Raw genomic sequence first — 22,152 nt, 5'->3', positions numbered from 1 at the left:
ATGATGTCCAGTCTTCTAGCCTTCCAGTCTTCACTGCCAATAGTCATTGGATGGCTCACTCTGGCGGCCTCTAGAGAGCTGTGATGGCCACAAAGTGACTGGCTTGACTCTGCAGAGATCTAACCAGCCACTGATGCCTTGTTCTTAAAGATGGGCAACTGCACCGAAACAGGGCCATTTTCCCTTCTTCTTACTACTTCATCAACCTGCATCACACTGATGTCACTTCCTGTTTCAATTTCTGTCATTTCCCAGTCATTGAGGGGAAAGCCAGGGCAAGCAAAACTGCTGTGTACTTGCAGTGGTTTTATCTCCATTTTGGTTGTTTTGGGGCATTAAAATGTCCTGAATTGTGTGGTTTTTTTTAAACAGGATTTGGAGTCACCAAGGACCACAAAAATATGTTTGGGAGTCCCATGTAATCTGCAGATCATACTTCTCTACCTCTGATCTGAGTTTCAGGATCCTTCACAGCATGTGGCATATCCACAGAGAGACCAGAGACACCAGTGTCCTAGATCATTTAAGTGTCTGGAATTGGAAATATTATTAGTCTACAAGCTATTTGGAATAACATTTGTGACACTGTGCATCTCATCTGACACATATCTTATGTAGGCAATAGTGGAACTGTCAGCAGTTGTAAAGATAATTAAAGAAATGTCACATCTTTTGCTACCAATGCTTGCCTGTCAAACTGAGGGAAGAAGCTTTCTCGGGTGCTTTTGATTATTGCCAATAGGCGTTGATTGAACAATCTCTTTTCACTGTTAGAAATGTACATGTTGATACAGTCACCTGGTAAGCTAGATGAAAAATAAGATAATATATGTTATGAAATTCAGCAATTGCTACAAGATGTGTTTGATTTGCTGCTGTCCCTCTATAATTAAGTCTGGAAGGAACATGTTTTTCCAGATTAGTGGTGGAATGCTATCACTGTTGGGTATAGGTAATAGGTTACCTATTTTAAAATCTTTATTGGACTACACAGATCAAATATACCAGCATATGGCTTTGTTATACAGTATTGCACATGCATGCTTATGGACTTTATGATTAGTAACTACATGGTCTTTGGTTTCTTGAACATAACACCCTCCTGGCAAATATCTACTCCAGTTTCTGCAAGCACTAGACTCTTGTTAATTACAGTTGGCCCTCTATATCCAAAGATTCTGCACCCACAGATTCAACTATTCACAGCTTGAAAATACGCTTCCCCAATCCCCCCCCCCCAAAAAAAAAATGTTGATTTCACCATTTTATATACGGGATACCCTTTTCTATGTCACTGTATATATTGGGACTTGATCATCCACCAATTATGGTATCCACAGGGAATCCTGGAACCAAACCACAGCAGATACCAAGGGCCCACTGTACTTGCTAGAGTTGAAACTCTAGCAAACAAAAAGCTTCTTGAGACATGTGGTGTCAGCTGTGTATGTTGCTTTTACTATGAAAAGGTTTATAACATCTTTTCCATGACCTTTATAATTTGGATTGAGCTGTTTACTCATCTTCACAGAGAACATTTCCAGGAACCCTGCTTTCTGAGTAGTTTCAGTTTTATCTTGTCTATACTTTTGGGCAGGTGGAAGAGTTTCTTAAGGAAGTATCCTTCATGTGATTCTTCTTTCTAAAGATATCATTGCATCACTCCTTTCCTCTATCTGTAACTGCCTCTATGCAATTATTTTCAGGTATGTTGCAAGTCATCTAGTATGGGGAAATAGAGATCTCAAATGCTGCTCGTTTAGAGAGTGTATCAGTCTGTGTATCTTGTATATGGCACATTCTAGCCTGGATACCACTGCTCCATAAAATCTCTTAATGCTGCCTTTCTTGTCACTCAAAACAGAGTGCAGTTACTGAAAAGTTTATTCCTGTCGTTTCGCCAGCATCTGTGGCTGGCATCCTCACATAATGCTGTCATGGAAGTGAGTGAGGTATATATACTGTATGACCCCTGGTTGGGAGAAAGTGATTTACATGTTAATCTCTGTGTTGGTCTGTCCTTAAATGACAAGGCTGAAGGTGAGGGGGATTTCCTGGCAGACAATGGATCATTAATTAAATAGGCACCTCCAGACCCCTGCCATGCCTGGATCAGGTGATCCAAGCATGGTAGGGGTCCGGTGGGGACTTGGGGGTCTTTCTCCCCCCTGCCATGCCTAGATCACCCAATCAAACATGGCAGGGGTCCAAGGGGACCTGCGGAGGTCTTTCTCCCCCCCTGCTATGCCTGGATCACCCAATCCATGCATGGCAGGGGTCCAGAGGGGACCCACAAGGGCCCTCTCATGGGGGAGGGGTTATTTGTTATTTTTCCATATTCGCAGGGGTGCTTTGTCCTTAACCCTTGCAAATATGGAGGGATGACTGTATGTGTTTTTTGATTATTTTAGGCGACCCCTGTGAAAGGGTTGTTCGACCCCCCAAAGAAGTCGTGACCCACAGGTTGAGAACCACTGCTGTAGCTGGTGATGTTACACTGCTAAGATATCAAGGAGAATCAGTAGTAGTTCAAGATATTTAACTTAAACTTTTAAATAAACATGCAAATATGTAAAGAAAAAAATCAAAGTGTTGATCACTTTATTTATTCATGTAGCAAATTTATACAGACTGAACATAAACGTCATGACACGTGGTTGCAATGGTACACTGAATCTGTATAAAAAGTATAGACATCTGCATGAAACTGGTGGAAACATAAATCTTTAAAATGGCTGACAATGGCTGCATGTGCACTGTAGAAATAATGCAGTTTACCACCACTTTAACTGCCATGGTGCAATGCTATGGGCTCCTGGGATTTATAGTTGTGGCACCTGAGCTCTCTGAGAGGAAATACTAAATATCTCACAAAATTTGAAATCCCAGGATTTAGCCATGGCAGTTAAAGTCACGTCAACCTGGATTATTTCTGCTGTGCACTTGCAACCAATGATGAAGTTAAAATCTTCTGGGATTTTAAGATTCAAATTGATAAACAATTACAATATAATCTGTAAAACATAACAGTAATTGAGAAAAAGAATGTTTAGGTTATAGATGTGGCACTCCCTGGGGATAGCAGAATAAAAAAAATAGAAGGAAATGATTATGAAATATCAAGTCTTACAAATTGAGATTTAGTGTCTCCAAATGAAAAAGAAAACAACTATAGTTCCAGTATTAATAGGAGCTCTGGGAGCAATTCCAAAAACTTTCCAAACTATCTGAATGAAACCACTATGGAACATTTCACATTATCCAGTGATACCTCATTGATTCGTAAGAATCCAAATAAATAATGGCCCAAAATTGCAACTAGTAACATCCGGTGGAATGTAAAACTAAGAACAGTAAGATTTTGTTTGTGCAGCTGTAAATACTTTTTTAAAAATACACATATAAAAGATCATACCTATGTCTTATCTAGTACAACATGTGCCTGAAAATTAGATGTGATCAAGTTATTCAAAAATATCTAGACAGTGGGAGGAAAAGATGTCCATTAAGTGAACAGTACCATAGAAGAGGAAGTCACCTACTTCTCTTACATATTTATTACTGTATTGTTTTACTTCACGGAGTTTATAAGATGCTGCTGGAGCAAATTTAAATTCAGGTGTAATCCACAAGCAAATGAAAAATTACTCTGTCTTCCATTTATTCATCAAACTTACTTATGAAGCACTTTTCAAGACCGAGTACCCAAACTTGGTGGCATTCCCGCACCAGATGTCACCGGGTGCCAGGGGCAGGACTTCAAGGGGTGGGACCACAGCTGAAGCCAGAGGTCCAAAACACCCTGCAGAAATAATCCAGTCTAAGACTGCTTTAACTGCTGTTGCTCAGTGCTAGGGGATCTTGGGAATTGTAGTTTATTGTGGCACCAGAGCTCTCTGGCTTAATATCTCACCAACCTACAAATCTCAGGATCCCATAGCATTCAGTTCTGGCAGTTAAAGTGGTGCCAAACTGGATTGTTTCTGCAGTGCAGATGCAGCCCTAACACCAGTGGCTGAATAGTATTATTTTGTGGATTTTGGATGTTTGCTATACGGCCAGAATAAGAGTCAGTGTAGTGTAGTGCTTTGAATGTTGGACTAGGGAGACAGGGTTTGATTCCCTGCTGCGGCAAGAAACCCACTGGCTGACTTTGGGCAAGTCACACTCTCTCAGCTTCAGGGGATGTCAATGGAAACTCCTATGACAGGTTTGTTGTGTTTGAGACACAAGTGTGGTGTAGTGGTTTGAGTGTTGGATTAGTCATCTGGGAGGTCAGGGTTCAATCCCTCATGAAGCCACAGAAATCCACCCAGCAACCTTGAGCAAATCACACTCTCTCAGCCTCAAATCTACATTTGTACATCCTACATTTCAAGCTTCTGTCTAGGAGGAATCTCAAAATGTGCTCCCTTTTGGACATGACTAAGAAGCATGAATTTATATTCATATTAAGTGTCTGTAGCTTAAACTTTATATTACCATATATATTCGACTATAAATTGAGAAATTTATGCCCCAAAATTGACCCTAAAATTTTGGGTAGACTTATATAAGAAAGCTCCTAAAGCAAGCAAACCTAATGCCCCATTCTCCACTGAACACCAGTTCCTTCCTCCTCCAGTCCGTTTTTCAAGCCTTTGCTTCCTGTCAGAAAAAAAACCCATTTAAAAACACTTGCTTCTCTCTCTGGTCCATTGTGCAAGCCCTGGCTTGCTATGGAAACAAGTCTCCATTTAAATCCACTTGCTTCTCTCTCTGCTCCGTTTTGCAAACCCTGGCTTCCTATGGAAAAATCTCCCCATTTAAACCCACTTGCTTCTCTGGTCCGTTTTGCAAGACCTAGCTTCCTATGGAAATAAAACTCTATTTAAATCCATCTCTCCAGTCCCTTTTGCAAGACCTTGCTTCCTATGGAAACAACTCTCCATTCAAATCCACTTGCTACCTTTCTCAATTCAATGTTAAAACCTCTCCTTCAGCACCTGGGAATCAGTTGGGAGAGGTCCAGAGAAGAAGGAGGGACAGAAGTGGTATTTCCCTCTTTCCATCCTTCCTTATAGCCCTCTACATTTTACCCTCAACTTATCCATGGGTTATATCAAAATCCAGGATTTTGACCCTGAAACCTTCCTTCAACTTATACATGAGGTCAACTTGTACATGAATATATACGGTAAGTGTTTTTAGTCCAACATTTTTCTTGAATATCCAACGTTTTGTGATGCCTTATCCTCCTTTTCTCATGACCTAGATGTTTTTCTGCATGTCTGACATTTTGCAGGGCCTTCTCCTTCTTTGTGGTTAGATGACCAGATGTCCTCCTTTTTCAGGACACATACTACATTTTACCCTTCTGCCCAGAAGGAATTTCAGAATGTCCTCCATTTGGAGCATCTCTAAGAAGCATGAATTTATATTTATATTAAGTGTTCCTAGCTCTTCTTTGGTCATGTCCTACACTATTTCTTGAATGTCCAAAGTTTTGGGGTGCCTTGTTCTCCTTCGCAGCTAGGACAACAACTAATCACCTTGTCCAGCAGGACTTTAAAATCAAGGTTTTAAAAAATTAGATTGTTCAGAATTAGCAACAAGAGGAAGCCATGATGCTCATTTGGGCTCCCAGCTTAGGCCCCATATAGACAGGGCAAAATAAAGCTGCTTTGAGTCACTTTGGAGGTATGCTGTTTAAATGATGCATGCGTACTAAGGGTCCGGAAGTTGCGCCAAAGCTGCTCTCCAGTCCTTAGGACTGGATCGTGGCTTTGGCACGGCTTCAAGACTCTTAGGTTGCATGCATCATTTAAACAACATACCTCCAAAGTGACACGAAGCAGCTTTATTTTGGCCAGTCTGTACAGGGCCTTAGTTAGCTAAATTTAGCCAAGGGAGAGGCAATTAAGGATCACTCTCTCAGCTCCAGGCCACCACATGTCTCCAGCTTTGTGCTGTGCACTGTTTGCACTCCTCATTGCCAGACAACCAAAACACACAGACACACAATTCCTCCACATGCCTCTTGAAAGAGAGTGGAGAATTGGCACAAGAGCACAACTGCTTTTTAGAGGAAACAGTTTCTATCTGTGGGGCTTCCTCTTTGGAGAGCCATGAGGCATGAAGTGTCTGGCTTCTTGCATTCACTGTCTCACACAACAAACAAATGTAGACATTCCCATGTTATTCATGCTGTTACTTGCAATGGCATTTAAGAAAGGGTGACCAGATATTGTCCTAACCACAGAGAAGGAAGGACAAGACACCACAAAAGGAGGGCATTCAAGAACATGTAGGACTAAAAAAAACTTAATATGAAACTTAATCTAAAACACTTATTATACATAGAAATTAATATTTTCGTTATGCTCCTGGACAAAAGGAGGAAATGTAGGCTGTGTCCTGGAAAAGGAGGACATCTGTTTGCCTAACAACAAAGAAAGACAAGGGACTGCACCACAAAATGTGTGATGCTAAGAACAATGTATCTTAACAGAGGGAGAGATCAGGCAGACCCAGCAACATCAGGGACTGCCTGAAGGAAGAGGCCCCTCCCTCCTAAACTGACATCTTGGCCTCAGAGGGAGCGATCAGACAGACCCAGCAACATCAGGGACTGCCTGAAGGACGAGACTTCTCCCTCCTTTGTCACCTTGTATTTTGTATTGCATTATGATTTTTACTGTACACCGCTATGATCATTGCGGAATAGCGGTCTATAAATAAAACATATTATTATTATTATTATGTAGGCCTATAAATAAAACACAGATAATATAAAATTTAAGTTAAAAATACTTAATATAAATATAAATTCAGGCTTTTTAGTCGTGCTCAAAATAGAGGACATTCTGAAATTCCTGGAAAAGGAGGACATATGGAAACGGAAGACAAAGCACCACAAAATGGAAAATGGACCAAAAAACAAACCACTTTGTATAAAACTTAAGCTTTAATATAGTTTTAAATTCATGCTTCTTAATAATGCTCAAAATGGAGGACATTCTGAAATTTCTCTTGGGCAGAAGTTTGAAATGTAGGATGTGTCCTGCAAAAGGAGGATTCCTGGTCACCTTACAAAGGAGGACAAGCTACCTGGTGGCGTAGTGGTTTGTGTGTTGCCCTATGACTCTGGAGACCAGGGTTCAATTCCCTCTTGGCTACAGGAAACCCACTGGGTGACCTTGGGCCAGTCCTACTCTCCCAGCCTCAGGGGAAGACAATGGCAAAGCCCCTCTGAGGAAACTTGCCAAGAAAACCCAGTGATTAGTTCATCCTCTGTACTAATTAAGGATGCAATGACCAAATGGGCCCAGGACTGTGGGAGGGAAATTGAATTAGAACAGTGGGAGAGATCCTGGAATATGAGAATGAAATACTCTACTTAGCATTATTATTATTATTATTATTATTATTATTATTATTAACCTTTATTTATGAAGCGCTGTAAATTTACACAGCGCTGTACATGCAATCTTTTTAGTTAGACGGATCCCTGCCCTCAGGCTTACAATCTAAAAAGACATGACACAGAAGGAGAAGGGAGTGGTGGAGGGAAAGGGTAAGAGGTCCAGCAGTTCCTCTCTACTTCCGAGGCCTGGACCAAGGCAGATGAACTGGAGGGAGGGCTTGGCTTCATAATGGATGGTTAATCATTTTCCAGGGAAAATACATACTCTCAAGTAGGATAATGCATATACAGTACATAGCAATACAGGAAATGGTTTGATAAACAGGCACCAAAAGAACATCAAATAGTAAGCGACAATTATGCAATGCCTGGGAAGGCTTCTCTGAACAGGATGGTTTTCAACTCCGTTTTAAAGCTGGTTAAAGAAATGATGGCTCTTGCTTGTGGGGGAAGAAGGTTCCAGGAGTGAGGGGCAGCAAGTGAAAAGGGGCGAATCCGGGATGGGGCAGAGGAAATCCTGGGCTGAGACAGGAACCCTTGACTACCAGAACGGAGGGCCCGTCAGAGAAAGTTATTACAAAATCTTATACAGGTGATATTTAACACCCGAAAAAAATAGATAAAATATATAAGACGGGCAATAAGATCTGCTGGGACTGTAAAAAAGACATTGGCACCTTCTACCACTTATGGTGGCTATGCGACAAAGCAAAAACTTTTTGGAAAAAAGTGCAGAAGGAAATTAATGAAATCTTGGGAGTTAAACTAAAGTTTAACGCAGTGACAATGATATTATGTATGTTAGATGGAGATGTGGAAACAAGGTTTGGGAAAATCATATTTTATATGTTAACACCTGCGAGACTTGTTTTTGCGAGAGGTTGGAAGTCAGATAAAGCAATAGAAATTGAAGAATGGAGACTAAAGCTATTTCATATGATGGAACTAGATTTAATTTCACATAAAATGGAAAATCAAGATAGCTCCAAATGGAGGTCAAGCTGGGAATCTGTCATAAAATTTATGGGGAAAAATGGGGGAAAAGGGCTAATTGGACCTCAAATATGGATGAAATTTTATAAAAATTATGATAGGTCATTAGAATTTGTAAGGAAAATAACGGACATATTACAGTGGACCCTTGTTATACACTGGTGTTTGGTTCCAAGATCCTCCGTGTATAACAAAATCCGTGTATGCTCAAGTCCCATTAAATATAATGACATAGCAAAATGGTGTCCCTTAGAAAAAATGGAAAATCAAGGTAAATTTATACTTTTTTGGAACATTTTCAAACCCTGTATGCTTGAATCCGTGTATAAAAAATCCGTGTATAAGAAGGGCCGACTGTATATGTCAATGTAATTTTTAATTTTTTCGGTGTGTGTTCCTCTGCAAATTCGAGTAGATAGAGATCAGTAAGCCAGAGTATGTGAGAAACGAAACACAAGAGTTGAAATTGAGGTGAAAAGGGGATTTCCTCTTAAGTAGAAGAATCTAAATAATTAATTAGATTTTCAATAGAAACTGAGGTAAAGCACTACATATGTTACTCAACTGGTTCTTTTTTTTTGGAGGGGGGAATGTGGCGTGGGAGATAAGCGAGTGTGCTATCTGCATTCGTTGTAAGTGTCACATGACGGTATGTGTATTAATAATGTTGAAAATCGTTCTAGGTTTCTTTGGGGGATATAGGGAGTGGCATCCAAATAATAGACTAAATCAAAGTAAGAAATGTTAAATAAGAAGGGAGGGATTTGGGAATGTATTTTGTAAAGTATAAAGCTGTGATTATTGTAAAAAATGTTATGATTGTTGGTTATAGTGTATTAAAATTAATAAAATATATCGGGGGGGGGGGGAAGAAAACCCAGTGATAGGGGTCGTGCAGAATCTACTTGAAGGTTCACACCACCACCACCACCCCACTGCAAAAACACTCAGAGGATGCCAATAGCAAACTCCCTCTAGCAAACCTTGCAAAGAAAACCCCAGGAAAAGACTTAAAGCCACACAATCACAACCCCCCATGCAAAAATACTCTCTCAGCCTTTGAGGATGCATCAGGCATGGGCCGGCCATGCCTCCCCACCTTTCCCTCCTGTGGCTGCCACATGCCAGCTCAGATGGCTTCGTGTGCCACAAACGGTACACGTGCCATAGGTTCACCAACACAATGGTAGACTCTACTGTTTACAGCAGCCTTCTGTCATAACATGAATGAGGCTTAAATCACATGATACATTCATGATTCTTTTCTCCCTGCTTATTTTAAAACTGAAGCAGCCTGTGAGTCTGAGCAGTAGACAGATGTGCTAAGAGGGTACATAATCCTTTCCATTCTTATACCTTTTTAGCTTAAAATCACCTCTTCTAATGCTTTTTGTATCCAAGGTAGCGAAAGAAAAGAAAAAGCAGTTTGAAGAGGGCAATTTTGAATGGAAATCTAATTAAGCTGCTGTTCCTCTTCAACTCAAATCTGCAGCCTGGGATTAAAAAATGGTAACAGAATGCATATACAGATAAATGAATAATTAAAATTCATATAGTATGTTCCATGAGTTTGAGTTCCCTGACAGTTTTTACTCCTTGAAACCTGTGTAATGCAAAACAGAAGCTGTTGTTCTATCATTCCAAGATATAAACCAGCATCACTGTTTCTTGCTTAGAGATGTGTGTCATTGCAAAGGAAGGAAAACAATTACAAATGCAAAAACAAAGACATTAAATACAGCTCCCCCACACCTTAGAATTTTAAAGGTCACCCCAAATTATGTTTCAACCTGCTTACACAACTGCAAAAGCTATGGTGAGGCTTTTCATAGGTCAGCAAGCTGGGCTCTGATCATAGCTCAGACACTGCCATAAGCTAGAAAACACATAGGACTGGCCTTGCTTCTCTGAGATAAGAAATGCCGGCATGAGTACCATCATTCTTTATGTAGTAGTACTGTATGGCTCCCACATCTGCAGGGGGTACATTCCCAGAGTTACCATGGAAATGAAAACCACAGATAATAGCAAACCCTATTGGAAGGAATGATTTCCAGCAGAAATTGACCATGGAGTCATGCAGTAGGTCCTAGAGATTTCTACAGAGAACACCATTCTAGGCCTGTCTAGGTTTTCCAGTGCAGCTCTATCGTCAACCTCTGCCAGATGACCATAAACAAAGTCTAGAGACAACCAATTTTTTTGGACGGGGGTAAGTGAAAGATAGATTGGATTGTGACTCTGAAGACCAGGATTCGATTCCCGGGTTGGCCATAAAATCCACTGGGTGACCTTCGGCAAGTCAAAAGCAATAGCAAACCTCCCCTGAACAAATCTTGCTAAGAAAACCCCATAATATGTTTGTCTTAGGGTCACCATAAGTTGGAAAAGACTTGAAGGCACAAAATACAACACACACGCACGCACGCATATCTGTACAGCACTAGAAAAGCATCCAAACCACACAACACAAAAAGGAAAAGAAGCAATGTACTAAAATGCTATGTTTGCTGGACTAAACTGGATAACAGCAAAGCAAGATAAAGCGTTCCATTCTTAAGAATCAAGGTGTGACTGCTAATTCCCAGTGGAAAGGACAAGGGTGCTAACTACTGCAGGCCACAGTAGGTTTTCAAAAAATGATTTCTCTATGGCCATTAGCTCAAGTCCTAGACATCTAGGTGGGAGTAAGGTTATAGCTTGCCTTTCAACCACATAAATATTTTATCAGGATGGCTGAAAGATACTGAACATTGAAAAAACCATTAGTGTAGAGATCTGCAGTTGTCCAATTCTTACAAACAGTTTCTCTTTCCGAAGCTTATCGCACACATTATTTTCTCCATTATGCAAACGGGAAGGGGACGCTTGGGGATGCGCCCGACCGAGAAAAAACGGATTTTATCACACAATAAACCATCCCCAAAATGGCCCCGTTCTGTCCCCTAGCGCCAAGCCATCCCCATTCAGTGTTGAGGAGCGTCATTTTGGTCGGCCAGAAGCCTTCCGACCTGAAAATTTGTCGTGCCTCAGCATTGAATGGGGATGGCTTGGCGCTAGGGGATGGAACAGAGCCTTTTTGAGAATGATTTGCTGTGTGATAAAATCCGTTTTTTCTCAGTTTTGCGTGGCCCCGAGCAGCCCACTCCCATATCAAGGAAAATAATGTGTGCAATAAGCTTCTCCAAATGATATTTTCAAACTTCTCCCTGTTCCCAACACCATTTCCATTCCAGGCCTGGGGGACAGATGAGCTTTTCCGCCCTTATTTTTATTTATCTCAAGGCAGTATTCCTATATGTAATTTTCTCTGTGCAGTGGCAGGGAAGGACACAGAAACAAAACTTGAACTAGGTTGAATGATATCTAGAGCATAACATTTGTACTGGTCCAAATATGCACCATACTTCCCTGTGGCTTTCTGATATTATTTTAATCTCAGAGGACAAGGAAGGACTACCAAAAACTGCATTCTGTAACATGTCTCACTTGAAAAGTGATTTAAGAAAGAGCTAAAATAGAAAAACTGTCAAAAGCAGTTTTGAGAAACAGATTGTTAGATGCTACGGGGTTAAATTACCCTTCTTGGCTATGAAAACATGGCTGTAATTAGTAACTAGTCTGCAGAATGGTGAGGTTGCTAAGAACTATTTGTGTATAGACCACTCCCTCAATAAAGGAATGGAAGGGCCACAGCAGTATTCCTGAATTGTTTGAAATTGCACTTCATTCAGAGATACGTTTAGCTTTCCTAAGAAATGTTAAACCACTCAGTTAAAATTAGGTAACAGAAGCAGAGATAAATTCGAGGAAAGTGTATAGGAGCATAACAAACCGAGGAAAGAAGCTAAAAAGTAAGAACGTTAATTATAATACCAGAATATGTTCATAATACACATTAATCTAGTACTGACATCACAGACAACATCCAGGTTATTCAACAATACTTTCTTGCTCAGTACCTATTACCATGATTACTGTATATACTCATGTATAAATCTGGAAATTTTAGTCCAAAAATTGACTTAAAAAACTTAGGCTGACTTATCCATGGGTCAATGTAAGTACTCTTATCAAAAAGGGAACCGTGCCCTGGTGAAAGGTGAGAGCTTAATCTCTTGTCAGTGCACCTAAAAGAAGCATCAATCCCCTCTAATATCTCATCCATTCAGTCTTTAGGGTGAGCACAAACAGTTACACCTATCAAAAATTTTAAAGATCTTTAACATTGTTTTCCTTTGCTTTATCCTTTACATCCTTTGTTACATGTTGCTAAGTTTTACTCTCAACTTATCCAAGGGTCGTATCACAATCCATACATTTTGTCCCCAAAACCTGCCCTTGCCCTATACGTGAGGTTGACTTATAATTGAGTATACAGTATATGGTATGTCCAAAAGAATCTAAAATGTCTTCCTTTGCTGCAATGTCAGTAACACCTGTGCAAAGGTGTTTGTCACTTAATCAGTTTCTGATAAAGAAGAAATGACATTTCCTATTAGTTATTCTTAAATAAGTGCTATTTATCTGAAGTGCCTGTAAGCCGCAGACAGAAGTCTTTCAGTTTCTTTTTTCACCATTCTGTAACCATTTCCAGGTGTTTCCCATCTTAATTTTTTTTCTTCTGTGTTCCTAATATACTGTCCAGGTAGTTGTTTTGTCAGGCTTCAAGATGATCTTTCTTAATTTATTTTTATAGGCATCTTTACTTTTGGTGATATATTTGTGCAAATTTATTTATTTATTAATTAAAATATTTATACTCTGCCCTATATCAGAAAGCTCAGGGCAGCTTACACAAAAGTTTTGCATAGCCACCAATAAATAATATGTAGTATATACTGCTGATCAATATCAGTTCAAGAGTATAAAGTGTGATTTGATGTCATAATTTCTAAGATTTAAAAAGATCCTAGTAATATTGTTATCTATATCTACCTTTTCCTTTGCCTGGCATTCAAGGTGGCTTTGTTGTTGTTAGCTGCCCTTGAGTCTGCCCCGACTCATGGCCCCCCTGTCGATTAGACATCTCCAAGCCCCTTATCCTCCATTGCTCTGCTTAAGTCCTATGGATGTAGGCCCATGACCTTCCTATTTGAGTATGCTCATCTGGCGTGCAGTCTTCCTTTCTTTCTATTCCCCTTCATGTTTCCTAGCATTAATGTCTTTTCAAGTGAGGCATGCCTTCTCATGATGTGGCAGTTTGATAGCCTTGGTTTTGTCATCTTGGCTTTCAGGGGGAATTCTGGTGTGATGTGTTCAAGGGCCCATTTGTTTGTCTTCTTGGCCATCCATGATATCCTCAGTATTCTTCTCCAGCACCACATCTCAAATGGATTAATTTTCTCTGTACCTACTTTTTTCACTGTCCAGCTCTTGCATCCATACATGGTTATAGGGAATACTATGACTTGGACGATTCTGACTTTAGTGCTCTTTAGGATCTTATCTAATTCTTTCATAACTGCCCTTCCTGGGTTCCTAGGTGGCTTACCTAGACGCTATAGTGTGGTTTTTGAATTTGGTTAGGCTTCTGGTTTAGCAGGAATATACACATAGTAGAGAATGGATTAACACATAAGCATGTACATTGACAAAAAAGTTAAAATGGTGCTGTTAACACACTGTTGGATATTTCCAAATGCAAGGAATAATTTGAGACAGCATATGCAAAGCTGTCAGTGGTAATTACAACCTGCCAGCCCATGCAGTTTCCTGTGCATGCTTGTGACAGAGACATAGAATGAGCACTCCACTTGTGTGTTGTTTTCCTGGTTTCAGACTGTGTCTGAAATCTTTCCCAGTTTTCCCAAGCCTACAGATCCAACAAATTCCTGCAGTCACTCGGTAAAAAGAAAGAATGCACATGTGGCAGTATATTAAATGCTAGGGAAATTATGGATCTAGAAAAGCTTCATTCAAACCTTTATTTTATGAGAGGTATTTTAATTCAAATCTGCATGGAGAGAGAAATCTAAGTAAATGGCATTGAGAAATCAGTGGATCAGTTCTTTGTAGTTTGTCTTATCTGGTCACTTAAGCTCAACAGCTATAATTTTCAAATGGTGTTTTGACTGACAGTGCCTAATATTGAATTTGTTCACAAGTAATATTTTCTATCACTCTAAAAGCAAAAGGAAGGGATTATTTGCTTTCTTACATGGGTTTCAATAGCAAGATCTGAATTGTATTTATAATTCTCTTTACAGCGTGTCTTCAATGACCTCAGTGGCTCAGTATCCCTCTCCTGGATTGGAGACAGCACTGGGGTAAGTATTAAAATATCTAAAGAGAATAGAAGTACAATGTGTGAAGTAATAGTTCTGTCCAGTGCCTGACTCAGTACCTTCAAGTACTGGACACTTTAACTTTAATCTTCCCACATAGCAATGCAGGGCTATTCCTGCCTGATTGGTAATGAAGAGTGACTTTCCCAGATATAGGTACTGCAAGTCATACAAGTTTTTCCTTTACTTATTACTATCCATCCCATGGCCAGAGATGATGATGTGAAGCCATGTAGGTGTTGACATGTTGTGTAACTCCCTCTGAGTTTGGTAAAAAGCATCCAGTTGCTCATCTAGACTTGAAGTGAGAAAATTACCTCAGACTTGAGGTTGTGCCAAAGAGGAAGAAATATTCACCACCCCTTTCTTCATATCCTGCACAGAGATGCCTGTTCCTCAGAAGCAAGATGCTCAGAATGTTTTAGGATTTAATCAAGTGTTTATGAGCAGCAAAAGAGTTGGTAGAAAGTCATTTTAGACTCAGATAAAATCAAGATTGCAGCATTGCTTGTACATTTCTAGTTTAGGACAAATATCAGTATAGACATCTACTTCCTGGAAGCAAATACCACAAAACTACTAAAACTGCTTCAGAATGTATGCCATGCAGTACTGTATGTCCCCCATATCCACATGGGATATGTTAGTGGGCTTTCCATGGAAACACAAAGTCCAAATAGTAGCAAACTCTATGAATGAATGACTTCTGGCAGAAGCCTACAATAGAGTTGTGCTGGAGGACTTAGAAATGCTTAAAGAAAGCACCTCTCTAAGAATCTCTAGAGATCCTCCAGTATGAGTCTGTGGTGCACCTCTGGCAGAAGCATACTATAGAATCACACGGAGAACCTAGAAAATGCCTAGGGAGAACTTATTTTTTGGACAGGGGTAAGTGAAATCCACAAAAGTTTTGTACCTTTATTGGCCAACCAAAATGCACAAAATACATCATATAAGTTTTTGGAACCTCACTGGTTTCTTCATCAGGCAAAACAAAATAACCTACTATAAATTTCATTTCCTTTAACCGTATTTTCCATTAACCCATATGTGTATTGTAGCCAGAATTCTTAACCTCTTTAACCCTAGTTTTCTTTACTTTTTCTTCACTTTATATTTAACATTTAGGTTTCTTTTCCTGCCATGCAAATTTAAGTTAATCTCCCTGCCATTGCTTGTATGGTATACCAGTTACCAAAACCAGTTTCATCTGAAACAGGAATATCATACTAAGCAAAACAATAATTTACAGCACAGAAATTTCCTTCCAACAATGAAAATTTAATCTCTCCCCTCTTAGCATGTCCTTCTCAGTATCATTCCGTATCTTATCATTGTAATTTTGAAACAACATAAAATTCATATTCATCATAGCAATGCTCAAATATATAGCTTCCTTCTCAATTGCAAAACTCAATTTTCTCAAATAAATAAAAAGACTGAGATAAGTATGGTGGTGATGTGCTGCCCTGATCTGAACAGTCTGTGCTCATTTCTTCACTGATATGTTAACTTAAGCCTTGGTTCTGGGTTCCAAGACATAGTGTGTTTTTTGCTTTTAAATCAAGAGCTTGTAAATATTTTCTCACTTCTTGATCCAAGAAGGAAGGCAGCTCACCAAGGTATCACTCTCACCACCAAAATGGAAGACATCTCTTCAAATGTAGATTAAATAGTTAATTTAAATGTACATAGATTAAATAGTCTGAAACAGACCTGCTGTAAAAGCTGACTTCTGGGCAACTCGGGATCATGACGTTCTGAAGCCGCATGCCCCCAAGTTGTCTAGAAGCCACCCACATTCAGATGGGGGTAGCTTCAAGCTGCTCCAGGGGCATGGCGTTTTGATGATTCACACCCCAGGTGCGACTTGAAGCTGCCCTGGGGTTGCAATGGGGCCACCTAAGGCAGCTTTTTGCTGGCTCAAATAGGAGCAGATATTTTCCACAGGGCAGATTGGGGCCGTGGCATGTGCTTGCTATGGCTCCAGAGTGAGCAGCTCTGGGGAGGCCCCAATCCACCCTTTTCGGGCCATCTATTCAGCCCCTACGTGATTAAGAAAGTGCTGCTTTTCACAGGTCCCATGTCCTTTAAAAGGCTTGCTGGAAACGGCCTAAGCTTGTTGGTATTTCTGAGACTCCCTGCCGCTTAAACTTGCTTTCTGACTGATATAAATTTATTGGTCTCTTAATGAGGAGTACATTTTTGGAGCACGCATGGGCAATCTCACACTACTCTCCTTATTTGCTGGCTGAAGCTTGTCTCCTAGACAGTATTTCAGTCATTTTAGCTTTCCTTGTCTGTGAAGCTTCCAGCAAAGACATCCATCCACCATTGTTCTCCACCCAGAAGCTCAGTTCATCTGAAGCTCAGAGTTGAGAAAAGAGATACTTGAGGTGGGAAAGGAGAGTGGGAAGTGAAGGCACCTTAAGATTCAGCTGTGGATTGGAGAAACACTTCTCAATATTACATCTGAGGCTGCTTCATTCACTGTTCACCAGTCCCAGTAAGGGAAGAGTGAACCCATCATGTGCCTTTCTCCTGTGTAGACAAAGGCAAAAAGGGTCGGGGACCAATGATAATAGGGGATGGAATGCCAGTGAGACATCCTTTGGCTCTCCAGAGTTGTCTCAGGAAGCATTCTGGCCTGCAGGACCAATAACAATAGCAAGTACATTTCTATACCACTTATTGGTGCACTTAAGCACTCCCTAAGCAGTTTACAAAGTGTAAGCTAATTGCCCCCAACAATCTGGGTACTCATTTTAGCGACCTTGATAAGCAGTAGGATAAGCATTGTTACAATATCATCAGAAGAGGCCCTTTTCTGTGTGCCTTTAATAATAATAATAATAATAATAATAATAATAATAATAATAATAATAATTTATTACTTTTTATCAATTTCCACGTAATACAACATTGCCATATTACTAACATTAATAACATTACGTTACATCTACATACAACATCAACATTACATTAACCTTCAACAACATTTAACCACCCCCATTGACAAAACACAACATAAATAGTCCCTCTAACACTATTTCTTAAAAAACAAAAAACGAATACTTTACTTCCTGCTCATTATGGTTTCTTCAAAATGTTGCTTATTTTCTACTTTGTTCTATCTTAAATTTCATCTAACCATTTTTCTCCACAGAATATACCAACTTTTTCCTTTACTTTACAAAATACAACATAAAAATTCTTTCTTGTTTTGCTTAACCTCCATATTAAATGTATTGGGTAAACTCTTATTTCTTCAGGTTATGACCTTCGTTAATACAATCAAAAACTTATCAAATTTAAGTAATCTTTCAGAATTTTTTTCTTATCTATTTTTCCTCCTTGTCTGTTTGTAATTTCTGTCCTTATTCTATTCCCTTTTCATATTATGTTCTTTATTAAATCAAAATATCATTATTCCATTTTTTCTTCAGGAATTCATAAAATAATTCCCATTCTTTCCTGATACAATCTTCGCTTTTGTCCTTCATCCAGCTTATCCATTTCTGCTACTTCAAAGACTTTAAACATCCATTGTTCCATTGATGGGACATTTTTCGATTTCCAAGCCTTCATTATTATTATTATTCCTTACCCTCCTCCTTCCTAAGGCTCGAAGTTGGGTACAACTTAGATTAAAAGACAATATATAACAAAACATATGAAACCGTTTAAATGTATAGGCTAAAACACATAAACATAGGATTAAGATAACCATTACACATTAAAATCATCCAAACATATTAATAAAAATATACCATTTTAAAATTCATAGAATGATCTGTAGTGGCAGCTCAGCTTTGGAATGTGTTCTCATGGGAGGTTTCCCTGGCACCACAATGAGCATTTTTGGTGAGTGGGGGCACTATGTCAAAATCCTACTATTTGTACAAATGTTTAAAAAATATTTTATTTTTAAAAAATTATTTCAGTGTAATGCTGGCTGTCAGTTTGAAGCTTCTCAGTGTTACTTCATTTGTTTAAATAACAATATTTGTTTATTCTAAATTGTGTTATTTTATGTAGATTTTACTTACACTGTCCTGAGACTCCTCTCTAGGATGAAGGTACCATAATTAAATTATTGTGCACGCAACCATTGCAGCCAATACAGAATGGGTTAGGACAGAGATTTATTACTAGATCACCTATATAGATTCTTTTCTGATGGTAATGTCTACTTAATCACAGATTATAATTTTAGTTGCAATCCTCATTGTGTTGACTGGCAAATTAGCTGTTCATATAGTTTCTAAAACCAAGGGGCAGTCTTGGGCATTTTAGTCTCAGAATTCAGAGTTCAAACAGAGTTCAAAGAAGGACTGAATTACAAGTTCAGGATCTTCTGTACTAACATTTTGAATTGTCATGCACTTCCTGTAATCCAATATTTGTACCAACTAAACAAATGCTTCAGTGCCTCAACCCTTTAAAGTAATGTCTGCTGATTAAAAGCTTGCTGGCCCTGCTTCTTAGCTGGTGGTCAAGTAAAACAATTCAAGAGAAAAGTAACATAGATTTCTGTTGTGATAGTAACGATATATATATCAATTTATCACATTGTTAATATATAAAAAGTTTGTGGCACAGTTGTAGGCTGCAATAATGATACCAGTCAGTAGAATTCTATCTCATGACATAGCTTAGTTATTGTCTAAGAAACCTGAATCAGATCAGTCACATCTATCAGGGAGGAAATGAATTATCCTCTCTCTGGGGGTTCAGGGACATTTTGACACTTCAGATCAAGGTATTTTAAATGTTATGTGACTGCCCTAAGAAGGATTTTCCAAAGATTATCAAGCAAACATTACAAACCTGTAATGTTTGAGAAAACATTTTTGAAACAAAGTCAAAATGATTTCCAGTTTATTTTCTGTATTCTGTTTGTCTTTCAAGAAGCAAATATAAAAAGCAGTTTTATGCTGATTGTGCTTGTATTAAAGGTAAAGATAGCCCCTTGACATGAATGTCTAGTCATAACCGACTGTAGGGGGTGGTGCTCATCTCAATTTCTAAGCTGAAGAGCCAGTGTTGTCCGAGGACTGCTCTGGTGGTCATGTGGCCAGCATGATTGCACTGAACGCTGTTACCTTCCCACCAAAGTGGTACCTATCTACTTGCATTTGCATGCTTTTGAACTGCTAGGTTGGCAAAAGCTAGGACTAGTGACAGGAGCTCACCCCATCATGCAGCACTTGGGCCCTGAACTGTCAACATTCCAATCTTCTGATCATCAGAACTGGTGTCTTAACCACTAAGCTACTACATCCCTTGCTTGAATTACCAAATGTAATTTTATCCTTATTGAAATGGGAGTTTCTTATCCTTAAAATAGTGCAAGTGCCAGCTGTTCTCTCAAGTCTATCAGAGCTAACAAACTGTTCTCCCTCTCTCCAGGTTATTCTTGTATTGACAACATTTCAGGTACCACTGCTGATTGTGACTGTTGGGCAGTCTAAACTCTACCGAAGGTATGGCTATTACTGCTGTGAACTTAGTGCACACATTGCAGTCCTCCCTTCTTGAAGTCAAGAGTTTGCTGCCAAATCCCACATATGGAGCAGCCTTAGATTGCCTAGATAGAGCAGTTAGGAATGGACTTATGTTCTAGTAAGAGAAATCCTATTTAAAATGTCAGTGATGAGCCCCATTTGGCTCATTCCTCAAGACCAGCATGTATCCTGTGTGTATTTGAAACTCTTAGGGCATCCATCTGATACAGTATGTATTGGGTTCTTACAAGTTGACTTTAAAAAGTCAATAGTGTGTTTCTGCAGCAACTGCTGAGAAAAGCCATACTAACTGAATATGGTGACATGCCAGATGACCTTTTATGTGTCAGAAGCAACTGTCTTTTGGGCTTGTTCAAACCTATGCTTGCCTTCTAAACAAAGAATACACTACTTTGTCTTAACTGAAATATAAATGCATGGGTTCAGCATTCTTTTCACATAGTTCACCTTAATGAGTGTCCATAAACCCATCCCACTCTCTCGGTTGATAGTTGATATTTGTCCTGGCTACCTTTCCAGGTGTCAAAGGTTTGAGAGTACTGGAAGTGTTCACCACCCTCTTACTTTTCCTCATGTTTTGTCATGGACCAAAACTCTTAATCTTTATCATCTACAGTTACTAGTCAGACAGAGGCAAAAATAAAACAATACAAAACTGAACAAAAATTCTCCTGCAGGAGTCTTGATATACAGTATTTATCAGTCCCTAGGCTTGGTTTGTAAATTATAGTTGCCATGCAGAGGTTCTTTAAATAGATGTTCCAAACTGTACCTCTCTCCCTTGTTCAGGTGACAATGTCTTTATTGTCTTTCAAATGTCAGGCAAAGTCTGTTTGGCCCTTATAGATGTTTAAGGGACTTGAGGAAGTACAGTAATGGGTTGAATGAGGAAAAACAAAGTAAAACTAAATCCAGGCAAGATGGAGGTGTTTATTGTTAAGGGTTCTAACTGGGGTTGGAGGTGTGTCAGCCAGTCCTGAATGGGGTTACACTCTCCCTGAAATACTGTTATTCACTATATCACAGCTTCAGGGGTACATCTGGGGTTCATCTAGGAGTGTTCATATTAATTAATAATAATAATTTGTTTTATTTATATACCGCTATTCCAAAGATCATAGCGGTGAACAGCAAGTAAGCTAATTAGCAAGGAAGCTAATTTGCCCCCAACAGTCTGGGTACTCATTTTAGCGACCTCGGAAGGATGCAAGCCTGAGTCGAGCTTGGGCCCTTTTGCTGGTCTTGAACTCGCAACCTTGTGGTTTCGAGTGAATGGCTGCAGTACAGGCATTTAGCCACTGCGCCACCAGGGCTCCTTACAACTATACTATATTACAACTATACTAAAGAAGAAGGAGGAGTGAAAATAAGAGGAAGGAATATCAACAATCTAAGATATGCAGATGACACAATAATGCTAGCAAAAAACCTCCCAGACTTGGAACAACTACTTAGGAAGATCAAGAAAGAAAGAACATAAAGAAAACAAAAATAATGACCATGAAGAATCTACACATATTCCATCTAGGCTATGAAGAAATAGAAATAGTAAAAGTATTTTCATACCTGGAATCAAACATTGATAGATATGGGGACTGCAGTCAGGAAATCAGAATATTAAGAATGGGGAAGGTGATTATGAAAGAACTGGAAAAGATCCTAAAAGGCAGAGATATACTGAGCACAAAAGTTAGAGTCATACAATTATTATTACTTTATTATTATTATTATTATTATTATTATTATTATTATTATTATTAACCTTTATTTATAAAGTGCTGTAAATTTACACAGCGCTGTACATACAATCTTTTTAATTGGACAGTTCCCTGCCCTAAGGCTTACAATCTAAAAAGACATGACACAAAAGGAGAAGGGGAAGGGGAAGAGGGCCAACAGTTCTTCTCTACCTCCGAGGCCTGGATCAGGGGAGATGGAC

General features: G+C 39.2%; 1 protein-coding gene across 1 annotated transcript in view; it reads left to right on the top strand.

Annotated features, from left to right (window-relative positions):
• Nucleotides 1–22,152, top strand: part of SORT1 (sortilin 1) — a 76,183-nt gene that overhangs the window by 21,729 nt on the left and 32,302 nt on the right. The window contains exons 2-3 of the mRNA XM_089514841.1: nucleotides 14,608–14,667; nucleotides 20,098–20,171. Of these exons, the coding sequence (XP_089370967.1) occupies nucleotides 14,608–14,667; nucleotides 20,098–20,171 (134 nt within the window). The remainder of the gene's footprint in view (nucleotides 1–14,607; nucleotides 14,668–20,097; nucleotides 20,172–22,152) is intronic.

This window comes from Sceloporus occidentalis, unplaced genomic scaffold (assembly GCF_023333645.1).
Source record: "Sceloporus occidentalis isolate IW3139 unplaced genomic scaffold, rSceOcc1.0.p SCAF_3, whole genome shotgun sequence".
Lineage (NCBI taxonomy): Eukaryota > Metazoa > Chordata > Lepidosauria > Squamata > Phrynosomatidae > Sceloporus > Sceloporus occidentalis.
This window is presented reverse-complemented; position numbering and strand designations above follow the sequence as displayed.